This window comes from Scyliorhinus torazame, chromosome 9, assembly GCF_047496885.1.
Source record: "Scyliorhinus torazame isolate Kashiwa2021f chromosome 9, sScyTor2.1, whole genome shotgun sequence".
In the NCBI taxonomy this organism is placed as follows: Eukaryota; Metazoa; Chordata; class Chondrichthyes; order Carcharhiniformes; family Scyliorhinidae; genus Scyliorhinus; species Scyliorhinus torazame.
Genome location: NC_092715.1, coordinates 118,257,780 through 118,282,147, shown reverse-complemented (window position 1 = coordinate 118,282,147; position 24,368 = coordinate 118,257,780). Strand labels below are relative to the sequence as shown.

At 50.0% G+C, this 24,368-nt stretch overlaps 1 protein-coding gene across 1 annotated transcript in view; it reads right to left on the bottom strand.

Moving 5' to 3' along the window:
* The window catches only part of camk4 (calcium/calmodulin-dependent protein kinase IV), a 217,005-nt gene that overhangs the window by 92,175 nt on the left and 100,462 nt on the right, over window positions 1-24,368 (bottom strand). Inside the window, exons 4-5 of the mRNA XM_072516421.1 lie at window positions 13,780-13,862; window positions 5,943-6,015 (exon numbers count right to left, since the gene is read on the bottom strand). Of these exons, the coding sequence (XP_072372522.1) occupies window positions 5,943-6,015; window positions 13,780-13,862 (156 nt within the window). The remainder of the gene's footprint in view (window positions 1-5,942; window positions 6,016-13,779; window positions 13,863-24,368) is intronic.

Sequence of the window (24,368 nt, the reverse complement as noted above, 5' to 3'; positions counted from 1 at the left end):
ATTGGGACGATGCGGGGTTCATGCGGCGTATGCTGGGCCTGATTCTGGGGCTGTTTAGCACTGGGCTAAATCGCTGGCTTTGAAAGCAGACCAAGGCAGGCCAGCAGCACGGTTCAATTCCCGTACCAGCCTCCCCGAACAGGCGCCGGACTGTGGCGACTAGGGGTTTTTCACAGTAACTTCATTTGAAGCCTACTTGTGCCAATAAGCGATTTTTATTTTCATTCCGGACCTGGAGACAGAGGGCCTGATAATGGGGGTGGGTGGGGGGTGGGGTGGGGGTGGGGGGGGGGGGGGGATTTAAACACGGTGCTGGACCCGGCATTGGACCACTCTAGGTCTAGGACGGGCAGGAAGCCTGCGGCGGCCAAGGTGCTGAGGGGGTTCATGGACCAGATGGGAGGGGTGGATCCATGGAGGTTTGCGTGGCCGGGGGACAGGGAATTTTCATCCTTCTCCCATGTCCACAAGGCCTACTTCCGGATTGACTTTTTTGTCATGAGCAGGGCGCTGATTCCGAGGGTGGAGGATACGGAGTACTCGGCGATAGCCATTTCTGATCATGCTCCGCACTAGGTGGACCTTGAGTTGGGGGAGGAGAGGGACCAGTGCCCGCTGTGGCACCTAGAGGTGGGGTTGCTGGCGGACGAGGAGGTGAGCGGGCGGGTCCGGAAGTGTATAGAGAGGTACCGGGAGGCTAATGACAACGGGGAGGTGCAAGTAGGGGTGGTCTGGGAGGCGCTGAAGGCGGTGGTCAGAGGAGAGCTGATCTCCATTAGGGCACACAAGGAGAGGGGGGAGAGGAGAGAGAGGGAGAGGTTGGTGGGGGAGATGGTGAGGGTGGATAGGAGGTACCCGGAGGCCCCGGAGGAGGGATTGCTCAGGAGCGGCGTAGCCTCCAGGCTGAGTTTGATTTGTTGACCACCAGGAAGGCGGAGGCGCAGTGGAGGAAGGCGCAGGGGACGGTATATGAATATGGAGAAAAGGCGAGCCGGATGCTGGCGCACCAGCTTCGGAAGCGAGAGGCAGCTAGGGAGATTGGGGGAGTTAAGGATGGAGGAGGGAATACGGTGCGAAGTGCGGTGGGTATCAATGGGGTCTTCAGGGACTTCTCCGAGGAACTGTACCGGTCTGAGCCCCCACTGGAAGAGGGAGGGATGGCTCGCTTCCTGGACCGGCTGAGGTTTCCGAGGGTGGAGGAGGGGCAGGTGGCGGGGTTGGGGGCGCCGGTTGGGTTGGAGGAGTTGGTCAAAGGGATAGGGAACATGCAGGCGGGGAAGGCATCGGGGCCGAATGGGTTCCCGGTTGAATTTTACAAGAAGTATGCGGACCTGCTGGACCCGCCGTTGGTAAGGACCTTCAAAGAGGCAAGGGAAGGGGGGGGCTCTGCCACCGACGATGTCTAGAGCGCTGATTTCCCTGATCCTTAAGCGGGACAAGGATCCCCTACAGTGTGGGTCATATAGGCCGATCTCACTCTTAAATGTAGATGCAAAGTTGCTGGCAAAGATTTTGGCCATGAGGATAGAGGACTGTGTGCCGCAGGTCATACACGAGGATCAGACGGGGTTCGTGAAAGGGAGGCAGTTGAATACTAATGTTCCGAGGCTCTTGAATGTTATAATGATGCCGGCGATTGAAGGGGAGGCGGAGATAGTGGCGGCGATGGATGCGGAGAAGGCCTTTGATAGGGTGGAGTGGGGGTACCTGTGGGAGGTGTTGAAAAGGTTCTGGTTCGGGGAGGGGTGGATGAGGCTGCTGTATGAGGCCCCGGTGGTGAGTGTGGCCACGAACAGAAGGAGGTCAGAGTATTTCCGGCTACACTGGTGGACGAGGCAGGGGTGTCCCCTGTCCCCCCTTCTCTTTGCGCTGGCGATTGAACCCCTGGCCATCGCGTTGAGGGAGTCGAGGAACTGGAGGGGGCTGGTGCGGGGTGGGGAGGAGCATCGGGTGTCGCTCTATGCGGATGATTTGCTGGTATATGTGCTGGACCCAGTGGGGGGAATGCCGGAGGTGATGAGGATCCTTAGGGAGTTTGGAGATTTCTCCGGGCACAAGCTTAATATGGGGAAGAGCGAGTTGTTCGTACTGCACCCGGGGGACCAGGAGAGGGGTATTGGTGAGCTCCCGCTAAAAAGGGTGGAGAGGAGTTTCAGGTACCTGGGGGTCCAGGTGGCTAGGAGCTGGGGGGCCCTACATAAGCTTAACTTCACGAGGCTGGTGGAGCAGATGGAGAAGGAGTTTAAGAGGTGGGACGTGCTGCCACTCTCCCTGACGGGTAGGGTGCAGTCAGTTAAAATGACGGTGCTCCCGGGGTTTTTGTTCCTGTTCCAGTGCCTCCCCATCCTGATCCCTAGGGCCTTCTTCAGGCGGGTTAACAGGAGCGTTATGGGGTTGTGTGAGCGCAGACGACCCCGAGGGTGAGAAGGGTGTTCCTGGAGCGGTGCAAGAATGGGGGGGGGGGGGTTGGCGATGCCTAACCTCTGTGGGTATTATTGGGCCGCCAACGTGGCGATGGTGCGTAAGTGGGTAATGGAGGGGGATGAGGCGGCATGGAAGAGGCTGGAGATGGCGTCCTGTGTGGGCACGAGACTGGAGGCGCTGGTGACGGTGCCGCTGCCGCTTCCTCCAACAAGGTATACCACGAGCCCGGTGGTGGCGGCTACCCTCAACATTTGGGGGCAATGGAGACGTCACAGGGGGGGAGGTGGGGGCCTCGGTGTGGTCCCCGATTTGGGGGAACCACTGGTTTGTCCCGGGGAGGATGGACGGAGGGTTTCTGAGCTAGCACAGGGTAGGTATTAAAAGGATGGGGGACCTGTTTGTGGACGGGAAGTTCGCGTGCCTGGGTGAGCTGGAGGAGACGTTTGGGCTCCCCCCGGGGAACACCTTCAGATATATGCAGGTAAGGGCGTTTGTTCGGCGACAGGTGGGCGAGTTCCCACTGTTGCCGCCACGCGGGGTCCAGGGCAGGGTGCTGTCGGGGGGTGTGGGTTGGAGAGGAGAGGATCTCGGCAACATATCAGGTAATGCAGGAGGTGGCGGAGGCCTCGGTGGAGGAGCTAAAGGGTAAGTGGGAGGTGGAGTTGGGTGAGTAAATTGACAAGGGGATGTGGGCGGATGCCCTGGGGAGGGTGAACTCTTTCTCCTCTTGCGCGAGGCTCAGCCTCATACAATTTAAGGTACTGCACAGGGCACACATGACTGGGACAAGGATAAGCCGGTTCTTTGGGGGCGAGGACAGGTGTGTTAGGTGCTCAGGGAGCCCAGCAAATCACACCCACATGTTTTGGGCTTGCCCAGCGCTGGAGGACTTTTGGAAGGGTGTAGCGAGGACGGTGTCGAGGGTGGTAGGTTCCAGGGTCAAGCCAGGCTGGGGGCTCGCAATATTTGGGGTGGCAGAGGAGCCGGTATTCTGGCCTTTGCGTCGCTGGTAGCCTGGCGAAGGATTCTTCTTCAGTGGAAGGATGCGAGGCCCCCAAGCGTGGAATCCTGGATCAGCGATATGGCAAGGTTTATTAAATTGGAGAGGATGAAAATTGAAGAGAGAGTGGGGGGCGGGGTGGTTCGTTTTTCTTGAGTGGGCGTGTATTTTTGCCTTTGTGTTGGTGAAGGCTGTTAATTTATTATTTATGTATATGGGGGGGGCGGGGGGGGGGTTGTTTTTTTCTTTCTGTATTCTGTTGTAGATATTTTGTGAAAATTTGAATAAAAATTATTGGAAAAAAAAAATTGGTGGCCAGGATTAGATGCTCAAATTGAAGATGTCAACCCCATGCAAAACTAAGGAACATGCCACCATTACATCTGTGGGAATATTTGAAAAAGCCATGGCAAAGAATACGCATCAATTATGCGAGGTCACATATTAGTGATTGTGGACGCCTACTCAAAATAGTCAGAAGTCGAGATAATGAAGTCAACTACGGCTGACCAGACCACTGAGAAACTAGATGAAATATTTGCAAGATTTGGAACACCAGAGCAGATCCGTTTACTTCGAAGGAGTTTGAGGACTGCTTGATGGGAAACTGTATACACCTTATCAGGTCAGCTCCATATCACTCTGCAACGAATGAATTTGCTGAACATTTTGTGCAATTATTTAAGCATTTTATCCAAGCGTCGAAGGACAAAGGGACATTGGCAAGAAGAGTAAACAAGTTCCTAATGTCTTACCAGAACACTACATGCTACCACGCAGAGTTCACCGAAAATGCTGTTGTGATAGGAAATTACGAGCACAATTTGATTTGTTAACTCCACCTGATACTTCAGAGATTGTCAAACGACAACAACAAGCTCAAATTGCAAGGAAAGAGCAAAACTCGAAAAAACAAGTATTTGATCAGGGGGAGAGAGTGCTGGATAGGAGCTACCCCACCATTGAAAAATTAATATTTGCTGGGATCTTAGCAAAGACTGGTCCAATATCACACTCCGTACATACGGATGATGAAAGAGTTTGGCAACGTCATGCTGATCAGTTACTTGCTCCACAAAGTGACCTCGTAGAAACTTCTCAAGATATTCTTCACTTGGAAAATCTAGAGAGCAAAACTACGGAACAGAGACCAGGTACAGTGACGAGTTCAGATTCTGTTTATGAGGATGTTTCAATACCTATAGTGACAGATACTAGATTAACTAACCAAGAAGTACCATCTACAGACAGGAATGAGGACACTTCCAAGGTCTCAAGTAGCCAAGATCTAGAACACCGCATTCTACCAAAAAGGGATAAACGTCCATCAGAGACTGTCTTAGTGAATTGTATGTATTTATATTTATGGATCTGTTGTGCAAATATTAATCATTATCATTACACTAATGAAGTAAAGGGAAGGGGTGTTATGTATCAAAGAATACATTCCCACTGGTTAAGCATCTTGTGATGTGCAGTGACATCAGCAGAGTGTTTGCTTGGACTTTGGGTAGTTCACTGTCTTTGATTATATGATCAACACCTCTTAAGAAATCTTGGGCGAGATTCTCCGACCCCCCGCTGGGTCGGAGAATCGCCGGGGGCTGGCGTGAATCCCGCCCCCGCCGGTTGCCGAAGTCTCCGGCACCGGATATTCGGCGGGGGCGGGAATCGCGCCGCGCCGGTTGGCGGGCCCCCCCCCCCGCGCGATTCTCCGGCCCAGATGGGCCGAAGTCCCCCCGCTAAAATGCCTGTCCCGCCGGCGTAGATTAAACCACCTACCTTACCGGTGGGACAAGGCGGCGCGGGCAGTCTCCGGGGTCCTGAGGGGGGCGCGGGGCGATCTGGCCCCGGGGGGTGCCCCCACGGTGGCCTGGCCCGCAATCGGGGCCCACCGATCCGCGGGCGGGCCTGTGCCGTGGGGGCACTCTTTCCCTTCCGCCTCCGCCACAGTCTCCACCATGGCGGAGGCGGAAGAGACACCCTCCAATGCGCATGCGCGGGAATGCCGTCAGCGGCCGCTAACGCTCCTGCGCATGCGCCGCCCGGAGATGTCATTTCCGCGCCAGCTGGCGGGGCACCAAAGGCCTTTTCCGCCAGCTGGCGGGGCGGAAATTCGTCCGGCGCCGACCTAGCCCCTTAAGGTTGGGGCTCGGCCCCCCAAGATACGGAGCATTCCGCACCTTTGGGGCGGCGCGATGCCCGACTGATTTGCGCCGTTTTGGGCGCCAGTCGGCGGACATCGCGCCGATACCAGAGAATTTCGCCCCTTGTGTTTTGCAAGAATCCAGAGTGTAGGCACCTCCATAACCTTTCTATTTGCAGCAATAAAGAAATATAACTACCAATATGTTCTTCCAGGTATTTTACATTATCCAGAATATGAAAACTATATTTTTCACCATAGGGTATGTTTTAAGTGATCTTGATTGAGATTTCCAGTCTAAAACTGTGAAGAATCAAAAAATCTGAATATCTAAGCTCAAATATTATCATGAATGATAGTAATAAAACTTACTGCAACTGCCTGTAGAATTTGTTTGACAGCACCTGCAGCATCTTTTTCACTGTAATATCCCTTTTCAACAATCCTACAAATAGTAAAGTAAAGTTTGTTACTGCGGCAAAGTAATGAACATTTTTATGTCAATCTATTGTACTCATAAAAAATCTATTCTCTTTTAATACAGCCAGCACTTCTGTCAATTTACTCAGTGTTACTGTAAAATGCACGGTAAATTTGTGATGATATTTCTCATTTAATTTGTCACATAACCATATCAACATTTAACATGTCATTTTGAAGTTTTACACGTTATTTTTATGAATTTTTAATATCTGATTAGCAAGTTTGCAGATGAAACTAAGATAGGTGGAGTTGCAGATAGTGAAGGAGACTGTCAGAGAATGCAGCAGAAGATAGATAATCATTGCATTGACCTGAAACCAGCATTGACCTGAAACAACATGAGCAAACCCAGAGCTGTCAATGCTGCAAAGTCCAGCTTACTAACACTTGGGACTTGTGCCAAAAATGGGAAAGCTATCTCACAGACTAGTCAAGTAGCAGTCTGATATAGTCATATGCACCAAATCACCCTTTACAATGTCCCCAGACACCACCATCAACATTCCTGGGTACGTTCTGTCTCACCGGCAAGACAGATCTATCAGAGGTGGTAGCATTGGGGTAGACAGTCGGAGGGGAGTTTCTCTGACAGTTCTCAAGATTGACTCCATGAGGACTTCATGTGGTCTCATTGCAAATGGTCAAACATGGTCAAAACATTTCCTGCTGATTACCACCTACAACTTTCCCTCAGTTGATGAATCAATACACCTCCATGTGGAACACCAACTGAAAGAAACACTGAGGATGACAAGGGCACAGAATATACTCTGGGTGGGAGACTTCAATGTCCATCACGAACAGTGGGTTGGTAGCATCTCTGACCAAGTCCTAAAGAACATAGCTGCTCGATTGGGTCTGTGGCAGGTCCAAGGTGAAGAGGGAAAAACCTATTGACTTCATCCTCACCAATCTACCTGTCGCAGCCACCACAGAGTCTGTGTGGAAATGAAGTCCCACCTTCACATTGGGGATATCCTCCATTATATTGTGACATACTCTCACCATGCCAAATGGTGTAGATTTGAACAGATCAGATCTAGCAACCCAAAACTGGACATCCATAAGGAATTGTAGGCCATCAACAGAAGCAGAATTGTATTCAATGTCAATCTGTTACATCATGGCCCGGTACATCCCCCACTCTACCATCAAGCCGAGGGATCAACACTGGTTCAATGAAGAGTCCAGGAGGGTGTGACAGAGACAGAACCAGGTGCATCTAAAAATAAGGTGTCAATCTTGTGAATCTATATCATAGGCATTCTTGCATGGCAAACAACAGAAGCAGAATTTGGTAGTCAGAGTTCAGCAATTCCACAACCATCAGTTCAGATTTAAGCTCTGTCGACCTGCCACATCCAGTTGTGAATGGTGGTGGACAATTAAATAACAAACAGGAGGAGGGGGGCTCCAGAAATAGTCCCATTCTGAATGATTGGACAGCCCAGCACATCAAAGCAAAAGACAGAATTGAAGCATTTGTGACCATCGTCAACCAGAAGTATTGGGTGGATGATCCACCTCTGCCTCTTCTGGACGTTTCCAGCATCACAGATCCAGTCTTCAGCCAATTCGATTCATTCAATGTCATATCAAGAAACAGCTAAAGCACCAGATACAGGAAAGGCTATAGGCCCTGACAGCATTCCGGCAAGAGTATAGAAGACTTGCATTCAAGAAATAACAATGCCCCTAGTCAAGCTGTTCTAATACAGCTACAACATTGGTATCCACACAAGATGAAAAATTGTTCAGGTATATCCTGTCCACGAAATGCAGGACAAATCTAAACAGGCCAATTATCATCCCATCAGTCTACTCTCAATCATTAGCCAAGTGATGAAAGGTGTCATGTGCAGTGCTTTCTAGCAGCACTTCAGAAATAACCTGCTCACTGACGTTTAGTTTGGGCTCTCCTGACCTTATTACAGCCTTAATCCAAACATGGATTGAAGCGCTGAACACAAGAGGTGAGGTGAGAGTGACTGCCCTTGGAGTATGGTATGAAGGAGCCCTAGCAAAACTGGAGTCAATGGGAACCAGGGGAAAATCTCAACACTGGTTGGAGTCATACCTAACACAAAGCAAGATGGTTGTGGTTGTTCGAGTTCAACCATCTCAGAACTGGGGCATCGTTGTAGGAGTTTGTCAGAATAGTGTCTGAGGCCCAACCATCTTCAGCTGCTTCAGCAGTGACCTTCCCTCGATCATAAGATCACAAGTGGGGTTGTTTGCTGATGACTGTTCAGTACCATTTGCGACTCCTCAGACACTGAAGCAGACTGTATCCATATGCAACAAGACATGGAAATATTCAGGTTTAGGGTAATAAATGGCAGGCAATGTTCACGCCACATAAGCACCAGGCAATGACCATCTCCAATAAGAAGGAATGCAAACATCTCCCCTTGATATTCAATGGCATTACCATTGCTAAATCCCATTATCAAAATCCTGAGGCTACCATTGACTAGAAACTGAATTGGACGATGTAAATACAGTGGCTACAAGAGCAGGTCAGAGGCCGTGAATTCTATGGAGAGTAACTCACCTATTGACTTCCCAAGGCTGTCCACCACCTACAACGCACAAGTTAGGAATGCAATGGAATAGTCGCCATTAGCCTTGATGAGTGCCGTTCCAATGACATTCAGTTCAACACCATTCAGAACAAAGCAACCCACTTCATTGGCACCCCATCCACCACCCTAAACATTCATTCCCTCCACCAACACACAGTGGGAGCAGCAACTCACCAAGATCTCTTCGACAGTACCTTCCAAACCCGTGATCGACCATCCAAAAAGACAAGGGCGGCAGATGCAGGGTAACACCACCGACTGCAAGGTCCCCTCCAAGCCATATGCCACTCAGACTATATCGCTATTCCTTCACTGTCGCTGAGTCAAAAACCTGAACCACAGGGGATGCAGCGGTTCAAGAAAGCAGCTCACCACCACCTTCCAAATGGCAATTAAGAGGGGGCAATAAATAATGGCCGAGCCAGTGACACCCACATCCCATGAACGAATAGATGTAAAATAAAAACTCAGATGAAAGACAGCTCCAAACGAACCTCCTTTAAAAAGGCTTCCCCATAGCAGTAGCACACTCTGGGTGGCCTACAGAAACTGAGGGTTAAATGGTCTCACAAAAGCTTCCACCAGCTCTAGCAGCCACAGCAGTACCAGAACTCAGTAGCAGGTGCTGTTAAGACTATAATGAAATCCATGGAGATCAAGGATGGACACTGGACCCAGATAAGTCCCAGGCTTTCTAGAGTGTATGGTATTGAGCACTCTCGGAGGAAGGGGATGGGGGCAGGTTTAGGAAGCTTGGCGGGGGGGGGGGGCACAAAGGGATGGGGATACCATCTTGGTGAGGATGCTGCCCCGATACACACAGGGTACCCCCAGAATGATGTGCTGCCTCATTTCTTCCTGTTTTTTCAACAAAGTTGCTTAAAAAATAGCCTTCTCCAGTTTTTCCCACCTGCCATGGCCCAGCCTATTATGGCAGTGGAGGCAGATTGAGGATTTTCAGTGGGCAATAATTAGCCACTTAAGGCCCTCAATAGGCCTAATGACAGATGGCTACTAGGTGCGTTCCCCAACCCCTGTATTATGGGGACCGGGTCAGGTGTTATAAGGCAGTGGACCAGCAACCCAACATAATTTACCTGTCCCCTGCCGCAAACATGCCTGGTAAGGGAATGTAAAATCCACTGCTCGGGGTGTGATTTCACCAAATCCCCATACAATTGCAGTAAAACGTTTCATGTATACTTCAATCCCTTTGTGATAAAAGGATTCATACCAGTTTCCTTCTAACTGCTTGATGTATTGATATTAGGGGAAGTATTGGTATTGTCACTGGACTAGTAATCCTGGTCTGATCTACACATGACTCCAAATCCACAGCAATGTGGCTGACTCTTAAATGCCCCCTAAAGGGCAAATAGGGATGGGCAATAAATGTTGGCCCAGCTAGTGATGCCCACATCCCATCAAAGAATTTAAAAAACTTGCAAGTTAATGTTCTGTGGTACATGCACAAGGACAACCAGGAACCTCTGAATCCTAACATCCACTCGTCTCTTACCATTTAAAGGATTTAGCTTTTCTACCTTTTCTTTATCAAAATGAACTTCACATTTTTTCTAATTATATTCCACCTGCAACATTTTTTCCCTCATCATTTAACTTGTCTAAATTCTTTTGCATCCTCCTCCTTGCGTACATTTCCACCTTTGTATTGTCAGAAAACATCAGTACATTATACTTGGTCCCTCACTTAAGTCGCTGGGCAGAATCTTACAGTCCCCTGCTGGTGGTTTTGCAGGTGTGACGGGGGGGGGGGGGTGGGGGGCACATAGATTTCCCATGGTGGTCTTCTCACTATTCTCCCACATGACCCCGACCTGTCTGTAAGATTATTGGGGACGGGCAAGGACTAGGCCCTCAGCCCAATTAAATGGCCAATTATTAGCACCTTAAGGGTTGCTTTCTGTTGGCACTCTAGGGCCCCATTTCCATTTAGGTGGCATAAACTGAAATTATAATGGGTGGGATTTTCCACGCAACCAGCCACAGCGGCGGCTCTCCATTGGCTGGCAGTGGGATCTTCTAGTGCCAGTGGTGACAACGGGGCGTGAGCAGCCGGAAAGATCCAGTCAGGCTCCTGGAAACACAGGTCTACTCCATCCCCTCTGTGGATCGGCACCATGGTGTACTAGAAAGGTTTTTTTTTTTAATTTAGAGAACCCAATTAAATTTTTCTCTTAATTGAAGCGTAGCCAATTCACATACCCTGCACATCTTTGGGTTGTGGGAGTGAGACCCACGCAGACACGGGGAGAATGTGCAAACTCCACATGGACAGTGACCCGGGGCTGGGATTGAACCTGGGTCCTCAGCGCCGTGAGGCAGCAGTGCTGACCACTGCGCCACTGTGCCGCCCCCTACTAGAAAGATGTGAGTCCTCTAACAGTTCTTTGAGCGATGTGAATTCCTTGCTCCTAGTAGTGTCACCCATGGCAGCAAAATCAGGGGGAGGTGCCAGACAAAGTGTGGTCTAAGATGTCCTCAACAGCACAACAGGCAAAGGAAGACTGTACATCTCACTAGCTGCAAGAGCAGAAGAAAATTGCAACTACAAGATGGTCCCGCTCCTTTTTGTTCAACATGAAATCTGACCACCAAGCTGCCAATTTGACAATGGCGATGCTCCAAGATTGGGGGGGGGGGGGGGGGGGGGGGGAGACTCATGACACGTCACCTACACTCAAACATAACCAATGTTTTTTGCCACTACCATCAGTGCTTATGCCCTGACCATTGACTCCGATGAAGATATTCAGAAAAATTTCTAATTTTACCTTGATGAAATCCTCACTGCCACCCTAAAAGAAAATAGGATCATTCTTCTGGAGAACTTTAATGCCAGGGGTGGCTGTAACTCCAATATCTGGAGCAGAACCATTGGGGAAACTGAGGAGGAAAAGCCAATGCAAATGACATCCTCCTGCTGATAATGTGTGCTCAGCATGGCGCATTATAACAAACACCGTCTTCTGTCAGAAAGACAAATGCAAAACTACATGGAGGAATACTAGATTAAAGTACTGGTACCTCCTGCATTATATCATTCTTCAGATCAATGATCTAAGTGATGTCAGTATCACTTGTTCATGCGGAAGACTGATGCCTGCTGGACAGATCAGATTCGTTCAGCTGCTGATGAACATTTACAGAGCACCAAGATATCTAAAGACCCAAAAGTCTAAAAAGAAGAAAGTCTCAGGCCTAAAGCAGACCAGCTGAAGAGAGGAATTCCAAATGCAGCTCACAACCAATCCAGAAAATCTTCACACATCCAACCCAACTTCAGAACTGTGAGATAAATAAAGTCAGTTGTACTGCACTCCTGTGCCCAGAATTATGGTTCAAGCATCATCGTCACTCATTCTAATTCGCTGAATAAAATGCTGAATCATGTAACCTCCTGGAACAAAAAGAAGCAGCCCTCATTGTCCAGCAGAACAACCTAATGTCACAAGTCAAGGAGGCAGCATTCCAACAGCTCAAGGCTGACATCCAAATATGAAACCAGAAGATAAAGGACATGTGATGGGAAGAGAAAATCAAGACAGATTCAATAATATGCTGACCATCATGACATGCAAAGCTTTTTTTGAAGCCACCTGAGCTATCTATAGACCAAGGTCAAATGGGCACAAGCCCATTTGCTTATAGGGTGGTGTTTCTCTTCTTAAGGGTGACAACGCCATCTGTCAAAGCTGCAAAGAACATCAACAAAATAAACAACAATGAAAATTGATCATAGAATTATAGAATTTACAGTGCAGAAGGAGGCCATTCGGCCCATCGAGTCTGCACCGGCTCTTGGAAAGAGCACCCTACCCAAGGTCAACACCTCCACCCTATCCCCACAACCCAGCAACCCCACCCAACACTAAGGCCAATTTTGGACACTAAGGGCAATTTATCATGGTCAATCCACCTAACCTGCACATCTTTGTACTGTGGGAGGAAACCGGAGCACCCAGAGGAAACCCACGCACACACGGGGAGGATATGCAGACTCCGCACTGACAGCGACCCAAGCCGGAATCGAACCTGGGACCCTGGAGCTGTAAAGCAATTGTGCTATCCACAATGCTACCGTGCTGCCCTTGAGACCGATTTATCATCAGACATATTTCCAGTGTTCTTGAGGTGCAGGTCATAGGCCTGTGAAATAGGTCAATTTTCCTCCATTTAACAGGCACAAGGACCAATTTCTATCCCTTTAAGCACTTGCTGTCAACTTTTTCCATTAGAGTTTCCCATGTTCAAGTCTATCAGAAACTCTTCATTGTAACATTTCAAGGTGTAATTAAACCCTCCCAATCAACATGTTGGAAACCCAGCAATAGCCCGAGGGCATATTACTTGTGACTAGCTTACACAAGTTGTTTCATTAAAACTTTGAACTTAGGAATTTATATTAAGTTAGGACAGAATGTATGACTTTAAAATTGGGCTGAATTATATCTTCATGCCCTGATTTAAATTTACTCCAGCTCTTGCTCTTTTCACCTGAAGACCATATGTGATCTTGACTTCCACAGGAGACCATTCTGAATATATTGAAAGTTATCTGTGAAACGCATTTCCTGCAAGTACCAAATTAATTTCCTGCAATACTTTCCCATTGCCTTTTATTGCTACTACTTCTATTGGAAAAGAACTGCATACCCTGACTCATACCCAATTTACCTTGCAGTCCCACCACCTTGGCGAGTCTGATTGAAGAGCCGACAGCGGCCACTGCTCCCAGTGGCACTGCTAGGTCTAGAGAGCTGTCAGCCCTCTGACTGGTCAGTAACTTTAGGAGACATGACATTCTTCATCATGGGAGCGGAAGCCATGATCTCAGGCATGTAACATCAGGTTGTGGCTTCCTGGGTTGGTGGAGATGGACTTGCCCCGATTCTTCAGCTGGTGGGTGGGGCCTTTCCAGAAAATCCTGCCCCATATGTATATGTCCTCACACAGACACAAACAACTATAAACTGTATCATTATCAAATAACATGTACATAAGAAATCTAATTCATAAAAAGTCTGTAAATGCCGGAGACAGTTTAAAGTTGCTTGAGTCTGGTACTACAGCTTTATATTTCTTTACTAATCCACCTTTAAAATAAACAAATCAAATACCTGTCAAATAGCTCTCCCCCTGTGACCAGTTCCAGAACCAAATTAATCTCTGTCAGAGTCTCAAATATCTCTTTCAGTCTAATCTGTAAAACAAATTAATTGTTTAGAAAATTACATATGAAATATCACAATTATTAAATAGTATTGTTCTATAAATTTATTAGTAAAGATTTCATAAATATTAATTAAGCTGACAACAGGTTCAGTATTTATAATTCTCATCTATTATCTGAATACAACCAAATTACAGTGGATCATGGTGTAAGACATTTAATACCATGGTATAATGAGGCTTAGGTTTGTGCTGGACATCCTTTGCTTGCCATATGTTACTACTAGAATATAATAAGCAGCGTTCAGAACCTTCACGCAGATGCTGAAAATGGGCAGGATTGTCATTTGTTCACTCTCTCATACATCAAAGTGGTTTCTTTCAAAATCATAAAGGCAGTGGACTGAGAAAACGTTTCCCTGCCCCTTCTTGTGGCAGTAAATATGATGTAAAACCAAGTAAGTAGTGCATAAATTAAAAGGAGAGAGTAGATTATTATCATCAAAAATGAAAATGGGTGATTCTCCGTCAGCTGACGCTGGAATCTCAAAGTGATTGGGTGGAAAATCGGTTTTGACGCCGAAATTGTGGCGGCCACCAGTTTCACGACAAATCGCAATTCTTCGGACCTCGACATTGGCGTCAATGCATTCCACTCCGCACATACAGTAAACGCCATTTGCATATTATTAGCGGGCCTGACCCAGCACAGAACGCTCTGATCACCTCCAGGTTCACCTAGTGGGGGGGGGGGGGCTGAAGAGGTTGTGCAGTTTCTTGCTGCACTGCTGGCCAGTCCGAATGGTGTTGCCCACGGCGTTGACGGCCTCTGCCACCTGCGCCCAGGAACGGTGATCAGTCTCCTTCCTGATCTGGGGTACAGGGTCGCCCGCCTCACCTCCACGGAGTCTAGCAGGGTCATCATCCATAAAACGGGGTGACGGTCTCCTCATTGCCATCTTGTTGGCTGGGATGGTATGTGTGGGGAGGGGACTGTGCAGATGCAGCTTCAGCTTGTTAGCCTCCTGAGTGTCAATCGCAAACCAGACGAATCTCATACCACTTCTCATTGGAATTGATTGTGTTCCACGTGGCACCGGTGATAGCTCCTCAACGGTTTTGAATCGGTCCAGGTGCAGCGCCAGTTTTGCTGTTGTAGAACTCCACGAATCATGCCCCCACGTCAACACTTATTCAACGGATGGAACATAGATGGCGGACTACTAATGTAATTCATCCAAATTAATTTCCAACAAATTTCAGCACGATAAAACTTAAATAATTAAAAGGCCCATTTTAACCCCATCCACCAGCTGGGAAGAAAGAGGTCAGGCAGTCAAAATCTTGGCCCTGCACTTCCTGATTCTCAACACTTTCGCAGCCACCACCATTTTAACTGCTGAGTTTTGGCAGTTTTGAGGATACCCATCGCAGACAGGGAGAAAGTCTCCTTAACAGTGAAATGTTGAAATGCCGATTCAGGGGAACCACAGATTTGAGCCAGGGAGGTGGGATGGAAATTTTCAGAAATGGGAGGAGAAGGAGATTAAGACACTAAAAGATTTGTTTGCAGGGTCAGTTTGCAGGGCTGAAGGAGGTGGGAGTGAAGTATGGGCTGGAGCAGGGGAAATGTTTAGATATGTGCAGGTTCGAGATTTTGCCAGAAAGGAGATACAGAGCTTCCTGGTGGAGCCGGCCTCCACATTGCTGGAGGAGGTGCTGACGACAGGGGGAATGGAGAAAGGGGTAGTGTCAGCGGTTTACAGAGCTATTTTGGAAGAGGAGAAGGTACCACTGGAAGTGATCAAAGCAAAGTGGGAGGAAGAGTTGGGAGAGGATATGGAGGAGGGGTCCTGGTGAGAGGTGCTCCGGAGAGTAAATGCCTCCACCTTGTGCACGAGGTTGGGGCTGATACAGCTGATGGTGGTATACAGAGCACACCTCACGAGGGCGAGGATGAGCCGATTCTTTGAAAGAGTAGAAGATGTGAGTGAACGTTGCGGGGCGGGCCCCGCTAATCACGTTCATATGTTTTGCTCCTGTCCAAAGCTAGAGGATTACTGGAAGGAGGTTTTTAGGATAATTTCTAAAGTGGTGCACATGAAACTAGACCCAGGCCCGCGGGTGGCCATATTCGGGGTGTCGGACCATCCAGGGTTGGAAACGGGTGCAGAGGCAGATGTTGTAGCCTTCGCCTCGTTGATCGCCCGAAAGCGGATCCTGCTGGGATGGAGAGCAGCCTCTCCACCCTGTGCCCTGGCGTGGCGGGGGTCCTGCTGGAATTCTTGACTCTTGAGAAGGTTAAGTTTGAACTGAGGTGCAGGATGGAGGGGTTTTACAATTCATGGGCATTATTCATCATGCACTTTCAAGAACTGGATAACATTGAACATTAGTTTGGGGGGGTGGGGGGGGGAGGTTTGGGGGGAGGGAGGTTTGGGGGGAGGGGGGCGGTGTGTGTTGATGGTGACTATGGGTGATACCTGATTCCTTTTTGTCATATGTTTACGTGAACATGCGGGCTAATGTTTGGGGTTTGGTGGGAGGATAGGATCGTTGTTATTGATATGGGGATTGACATATTTGTTACTAATTATTGTTTGTTGTTGGTGGGTGTAAATGTGGGAGAAAATGTGAAAAAGGAGAATAAAAAATATTTTTTTTAAAAACAGTGAAATGTTGGATTCCATTGACACCATTCAGATTCTCATACAATTTTAATTGCCAATCACATAAGTAATCTTGCAGTGCCATAAATGCCAATGAAAGCTTGTAGCACCAGAGCCCCCAAAAAGGCTGACAGCAAGAAGGAACATGGCCAGAAGAGGCCCAGTTAAATTGAAATTGATCATTTTTAAAAAAGTTCTTTTGTGGGTTAGGAGAGTTCATGCGCTCCTCCCGCCCAAGAAAATCTTGAGTGTTCACTGCCTTGTGCTCCAACCCCTCCCCTGGCCATGAGTAGTTTTAGATCCACTCCCTTCCCACCCATGGCCAGTACTGTCATCATTAATCCCGTGCAGTGGTTTTCTGTTTTCTGATCATTTCTACTGGATTCAGGCAGGAGTCAGAGTTATATCAGTTTAACGAGGTTCAGGAACTAAAATCACCAGAGCAGGGCACAGTGAGGAGGGCCAGATGTTCTGACCCCCCCCCCCCCCGAAGCAACACTTATGCCCCAAGTAACACTGGGTCTTAAAAAACGGAACACGTGTGGTGAAATGTATTCACCAGGAGATGTGGTGCCTGTGTAACCTTTAACCTTTAAGGATTGAGCTGGAACCCCAGTGGGCTCCGCCTCTGGCTCCGCCCCCCCGGGACGGTATATAGTCCTGCGCCCAGTGGGTAGTGCTCATTTGTACAGAAGTCACTGGCAGGCTAGTCCACGGTGGATCTGAAGCTGCCTACCACCAGTTCCTGATTTGCCCGGGAAGATCACCACTACACGGCTTTTGAAGCAGCCGGCCAACTCTTCCACTTCCTCAGGGTCCCTTTCGGCGTCACCAATGGGGTCTCGGTCTTACAGAGAACGATGGACCGAATGGTGGACCAGTACGGGCTACGGGCTACATACCCGTACATGGACAATGTCATCATCTGCGGCCATGACCAGCAGGACCACGACGCCAACCTTAATAAGTTAATCCAAACCGCCCAATCCCTCAACCTCACATATAATAGGGAGAAGTGCGTTTTCCGCACAACCCGGCTAGCCATACTCGGCTATGTCGTGGAAAACGGAATCCTGGGGCCCGACCCCGACCGCATGCGCCCCCTCACGGAACTTCCCCTTCTCCACAGCCTCAAGGCCCTCAAACAGTGCTGGGGCTTTTCTCATACTACATCCAGTCGGTCCCCAACCAAGCAGACAAAGCCCACCCACTTATTAAGACCACCACTTTTCCCCTGGTGGCTGAGGCTCGCTCGGCCTTCAGCCGCATCAAGGCCGATATCACTAAGGCCGTCATGCACGCGGTGGACGCGTCCATCCCTTTTCAGGTAGAGAGCGATGCATCAGACGTCGTCCTGGCTGCTACCCTCAACTCCTCTGTCGAGAAGGAGGCGCAAGCCATTGTGGAAGCTGTGTGGCATTGGAGGCACTACCTAGCTGGTAGGAGGTTCCCCTTCGCCACCGACCAACGGTCGGTAGCCTTTATGTTTGACAATGCACCGTGGGGCAAGATTAAAAATGATAAGATCTTGAGGTGGAGGATCGAACTCTCCACCTACACTTACGATATTAAGTATCGTCCTGGGGAGCTCAACGAGCCCTCAGATGCCCTGTCCGGCAGTACTTGCGCCAGCGCGCAGGAGGACCGACTGCGGGCTCTCCACAACGACCTCTGCCACCCAGGGGTCACCCGGCTTGTCCATTTTATTAAGTCCCGCAACCTGCCCTACTCCACCGAGGAGGTCAGAGCCATGACCAGGGATTGCCAAGTCTGCGCAGAGTGCAAACTGCACTTCTATCGGCCAGACAAGGCCCATCTGGTAAAGGCCTCCCGGCCCTTTGAGCGCCTCAGTATCGACTTCAAAGGGCCACTCCCGTCCACCGACCGCAATCTGTACTTCCTGACCGTCATTGATGAGTACTCCCGCATCCCTTTCGCTGTCCCTTGCCCCGACCTGACCTCGGCCACAGTAATAAAGGCCCTGCACAGCATCTTCGCACTGTTCAGTTTCCCTGCATACATCCACAGTGACCGGGGCACATCGTTTATGAGCGATGAGCTGTGTCAGTACCTGCTCGGTAAGGGCATCGACTCGAGCAGGACTACCAGCTACAACCGCAGAGCAACAGGCAGGTGGAGAGGGAGAACGCGACGGTATGGAAGGCCGTCCTTCTTGCCCTCCGGTCTAGAAGTCTCCCAGTTCCCCGCTGGCAGGGGGTCCTCCCCGACGCGCTCCACTCCATTAGGTCGCTCCTCTGCACAGCCACGAATGAGATCCCTCACAACCGCTTGTTTGTCTTCCCCAGGAAGTCCATCTCCGGGATATCACTTACATCCTGGCTGACAACTCGGGGGCCTGTCCTTCTCCGGAGGCATGTGAGGAGCCATAAGACCAACCCCCTAGTTGAGAGGGTCCAGCTGCTGCACGCAAACCCCCATTACGCCTACGTCGCGCACCCAGACGGGAGGCAAGATACAGTCTCCCTACGGGACCTGGCGCCCGCTGGTTCCCCTCCCGCTCCCAGCATCGCCTACCGCCACCAACCGTGTCTCTTTCGCCCCCCTCGGGCTCCTGTGTCCACCCGCGCCTACGCCGCCCCCTGCGCCTGCACTGCCCCCCGCGCCTTCACAGCAGCCACCTGCCACCCACCTGACGACCACTACCTCGCAACCGTCTCCGACACGCTGGGCGGAAGCTCCGAACAACATGCTCTCGGAGTCACCATCATCTACGACATCCGTGCCCGCCACACCGCCAGAGCTGAGGAGGTCTAAAAGGACAATCCGGCCTCCGGATAGACTGGACATTTGACTCACGTCACCCACGCCGGACTTTGTGCTTTTGTTTAAACAGGGGGTGAATGTGGTGAAATGTATTCACCAGGAAATGTGGTGCCTGTGTAACCTTTAACCTTTAAGGATTGAGCTGGAATCCCAGTGGGCTCCGCCTCTGGCTCTGCCCTCCCGGGACGGTATATAGTCCTGCGCCTAGTGGGTGATGCTCATTTGTACAGAAGTCACTGGCAGGCTAGTTCTTTGTGTAATAAAGCCTTTGTTCACTTGTTCATATGGTCTCGCTGTGAATTGATGGTATATCAACACGTAAATGCCGTTTCAAAGTTTTAAGTTGCAAGAGAATTAGGAAATGTAGTTTTGAAAATTATACAGCCCAATGAGGGTTGATGGTGTATGGAATTCACTCCCCCAGAGAGCAGTGGAGGCTGGGTTATTGAATATATTCAAGGCTGAGTTAGACAGATTATTTTATTCCTTTTTACAGGATGTGGCTAGGCCAGCATTTGCTGTCCATCTCGAATTACCCTTAAGAAGGTGGTACTCACTTCCGGGTGCGGCGATGACCAGCTAAGTCGCACGTTTCGGCAGCTCCCGGTGGAACGGACTTTTGGGCTCTTAATAAGAGCCCCAACGGCAATTTTAACGGCTAAAAGCACTGTGCGGGAAACCAGAAGGGAATCCCCCTGGATACGGATGGAAAAAGGAGAGGAAAGTGGCCGGATTGCGGTGGATCCTTTAGAGCAGCGGCAAGGAAGGCAAGCAAAAACCAAGCTGGCGTCGGAAGGTGGCAGTTTAATATGGGGCCCTGAACAACACGAGTTTTTGAAACGCTGCGTGGAAGAGCTTAAAAAGGAGATGAAGAAGGAGCTGTTGGCCCCGATATTACAGGCGATTGAAGGGCTAAAAGATGAGCAAAAGACCCAGGAGCGGGAGCTTCGGGTCGTGAAGGCAAAGGCTGCCGAGAACGAGGACGATATACAGGGCCTGGTGGTGAAGACGGAGATGCACGAGGCACACCATAAACGATGTGCGGAAAGGCTGGAGGTGCTGGAGAATAATGCGAGGAGGAAGAATTTAAGGATTCTTGGTCTTCCTGAAGGTGCAGAAGGGGCGGACGTCTGGGCATATGTGAGCACGATGCTGCACTCGTTAATGGGAGCGGAGGCCCCGACGGGTCCGTTGGAGGTGGAGGGAGGATACCGAGTGATGGCGCGAGGACCGAGAGCAGGGGAAATTCCCAGAGCCATAGTGGTGAGATTCCTCCGTTTTAAGGACAGAGAGATGGTCCTCAGATGGGCAAAGAAAATTCGGAGTAGTAGGTGGGAGAACGCGGTGATCCGCGTATATCAAGACTGGAGTGCGGAGGTGGCGAGAAGGAGGGCGAGCTTTAATCGGGCCAAGGCGGTGCTTCATAAAAAGAAGATTACATTTGGAATGCTGCAGCCGGCAAGACTGTGGGTCACATATCAAGGGAAGCACCACTACTTTGAAACAGCGGATGAGGCGTGGACATTTATTGTTGAAGAGAAATTGGAATAAGCGGGTTATTAAAAAAGAACGTTTGAGACAAAGTGGTGGGGCGAATATGGGGGGCGAAGAGGGGGGAAAAAGGGGGGAGAGATGATTTTTATGTTGTTAATCCTGCGACCCGGTAACTTTTCTCTCTTCCACAGGTTGTGGGGGAGGGAGGAAGGGAGGTGGAGGAGCTGGGGGCGTTGGCCATTGGGGGCGGGGCCAAAAGGGAAGCACGAGCTTTGTTCCCGCGCTATGATAATTATGGCGGGAATAGGGAAGCAGGAAGGAGGGGGCGTCGCACGGTGCGAGCCGAGGTCACGGGGGGAAGCCGAGGTCGGCCAGAGTTTGCTGACTTCTGGGAGCAACATGGGGGGTGTAACTACGCTAGTGAGGGATCTAGCGGGGGGGTGGGAGGGGGGATTTACTGGGTCGCTGCTGCTGGGGAGAAAGGGGAGCTGGTATGGGGTGGGCTGGGCGGGGCGGGAGGGCACCGCCTGGGGGGGACACAGCTGCGTGGGAACCGGGTGAGGAGCTGGATAAAAGGGGATGGCTAATCGACAAGGGGGGGGGGGTAAAGAGCCCCCCAACCCGGCTGATCACGTGGAATGTGAGAGGGCTGAACGGGCCGATAAAGAGGGCACGGGTACTCACACACCTTAAGAAACTTAAGGCAGATGTGGTTATGTTACAGGAGACGCATTTGAAACTGATAGACCAGGTTAGACTACGCAAAGGATGGGTGGGGCAGGTGTTTCATTCGGGGCTAGATGCGAAAAACAGGGGGGTGGCTATACTAGTGGGGAAGCGGGTAATGTTTGAGGCAAAGACCATAGTGGCGGATAGTGGGGGCAGATACGTGATGGTGAGTGGCAAATTACAGGGGGAGGCGGTGGTCTTAGTGAACATATATGCCCCGAACTGGGATGATGCCAACTTTATGAGGCGCATGTTAGGGCGTATCCCGGACCTAGAGGTGGGGAAGTTGGTAATGGGTGGAGATTTTAACACGGTGCTGGAACCAGGGCTGGACAGATCGAGGTCCAGGACTGGAAGTGACGAATGTGATATAAAATAGTTACTTTAGAGATATTAGTTAATGTAATGTAGAAATAAGCCACTTTGATTCTGGCAAGTAGAGACAAAGGATTTTAGACCGCATGGAAAAAAGCAGGAAGAGGTGTGTCTATGAGAGTGATGCTGAATTGATAGGGGCCGGAGAAAGGGATTGGAAGTGAGCCAATCAGAATAGATCAAACAAGTCAGGAGGGACATAGGATGACCTATGGGTGTCGAGTATGTGAAACCTGATGCCATTTGAATGTATCAGTACTGATCTCTTTGTCTGGGACATTCACTTAGTCCCGGGGCTGCAGAGAGCAACATGTTATCTGTATCACTGTGGACTAGGTAGCTTGCAAGCTGAATAAAATAACTATTGTTATACTTGCAAATCCATCTCGACTTTTATTGAGGCCAGACTGACGGATAAAGAAATTTGGGATTCAACAGAAGGAGGCCGGCAGCAGCCAAGGTGCTTAAAGACTTTATGGAGCAGATGGGAGGAGTAGACCCATGGAGATTTCTCCTATGTCCACAAAGTTTATTCGCGAATAGACTTTTTTGTTTTGGGAAGGGCGTTGATCCCGAAGGTGAGGGGGACGGAGTATACGGCTATAGCTATTTCGGATCACGCTCCACACTGGGTGGACTTGGAGATAGGGGAGGAAAAAGAACGGCGTCCACCCTGGAGAATGGACATGGGACTAATGGCGGATGAGGGTGTGTGTCTAAGGGTGAGGGGGTGTATTGAAAAGTACTTGGAACAAAATGATAATGGGGAGGTCCAGGTGGGAGTGGTCTGGGAGGCGCAGAAGGCAGCGGTTGCTGCAAGAACTTCTGAGGGTGGACAGGCAATATGCGGAGGCACCGGAGGAGGGACTGTACAGGGAAAGGCAAAGGCTACACGTAGAATTTGATTTGCTGACAACGGGTACTGCAGAGGCACAGTGGAGGAAGGCACAGGGTGTACAGTACGAATATGGGGAGAAGGCGAGCAGGTTGCTGGCCCACCAATTGAGGAAAAGGGGAGCAGCGAGGGAAATAGGGGGAGTGAGGGATGAGGAGGGAGAGATGGAGCGGGGAGCGGAGAGAGTGAATGGAGTGTTCAAGGCATTCTATGAAAGATTATATGAAGCTCAGCCCCCGGATGGGAAGGAGAGAATGATGTGTTTTCTGGACCAGCTGGAATTTCCTAAGGTGGAGGAGCAGGAGAGGGTGGGACTGGGAGCACAGATCGAAATGGAGGAAGTAGTGAAAGGAATTAGGAGCATGCAGGCGGGGAAGGCCCCGGGACCGGATGGATTCCCAGTTGAATTTTACAGGAAATATGTGGACTTGCTCGCCCCGCTACTGATGAGAACCTTTAATGAGGCGAGGGAAAGGGGACAGCTGCCCCCGACTATGTCAGAGGCAACGATATCGCTTCTCCTAAAGAAGGAAAAAGACCCGCTGCAATGCGGGTCCTATAGGCCTATTTCCCTCCTGAACGCAGACGCTAAGATTCTGGCCAAGGTAATGGCAATGAGGATAGAGGATTGTGTCCCGGGGGTGGTCCATGAGGACCAAACTGGGTTTGTGATGGGGAGACAGCTGAATACGAATATACGGAGGCTGCTAGGGGTAATGATGATGCCCCCACCAGAGGGGGAAGCGGAGATAGTGGTGGCGATGGATGCCGAGAAAGCATTTGATAGAGTGGAGTGGGATTATTTGTGGGAGGTGTTGAGGAGATTTGGCTTTGGAGATGAGTATATTACAGCTGCTGTATAGGGCCCCGATGGCGAGCGTGGTCACGAATGGACGGGGGTCTGCGTATTTTCGGCTCCATAGAGGGACGAGGCAGGGATGTCCTCTGTCCCCATTATTATTTGCACTGGCGATTGAGCCCCTGGCAATAGCATTGAGGGGTTCCAGGAAGTGGAGGGGAGTACTCAGGGGAGGAGAAGAACACCGGGTATCTCTGTATGCGGACGATTTGTTGTTGTATGTGGCGGACCCGGCGGAGGGGATGCCAGAGATAATGCGGATACTTGGGGAGTTTGGAGAATTTTCAGGATATAAACTGAACATGGGGAAAAGTGAGTTGTTTGTGGTGCATCCAGGGGAGCAGAGCAGAGAAATAGAGGACTTACCGCTGAGGAAGGTAACAAGGGACTTTCGCTACTTGGGGATCCAGATAGCCAAGAATTGGGGTACATTGCATAGGTTAAATTTAACGCGGTTGGTGGAACAGATGGAGGAAGACTTCAAGAGATGGGACATGGTATCCCTGTCACTGGCAGGGAGAGTGCAGGCGGTTAAAATGGTGGTCCTCCCGAGATTCCTCTTTGTGTTTCAGTGCCTCCCGGTGGTGATCACGAAGGCTTTTTTCAAAAGGATTGAAAAGAGTATCATGAGTTTTGTGTGGGCCGGGAAGACCCCGAGAGTGAGGAAGGGATTTTTGCAGCGTAGTAGGGATGGGGGGGGGGGGGGCTGGCACTACCGAGCCTAAGTGAGTA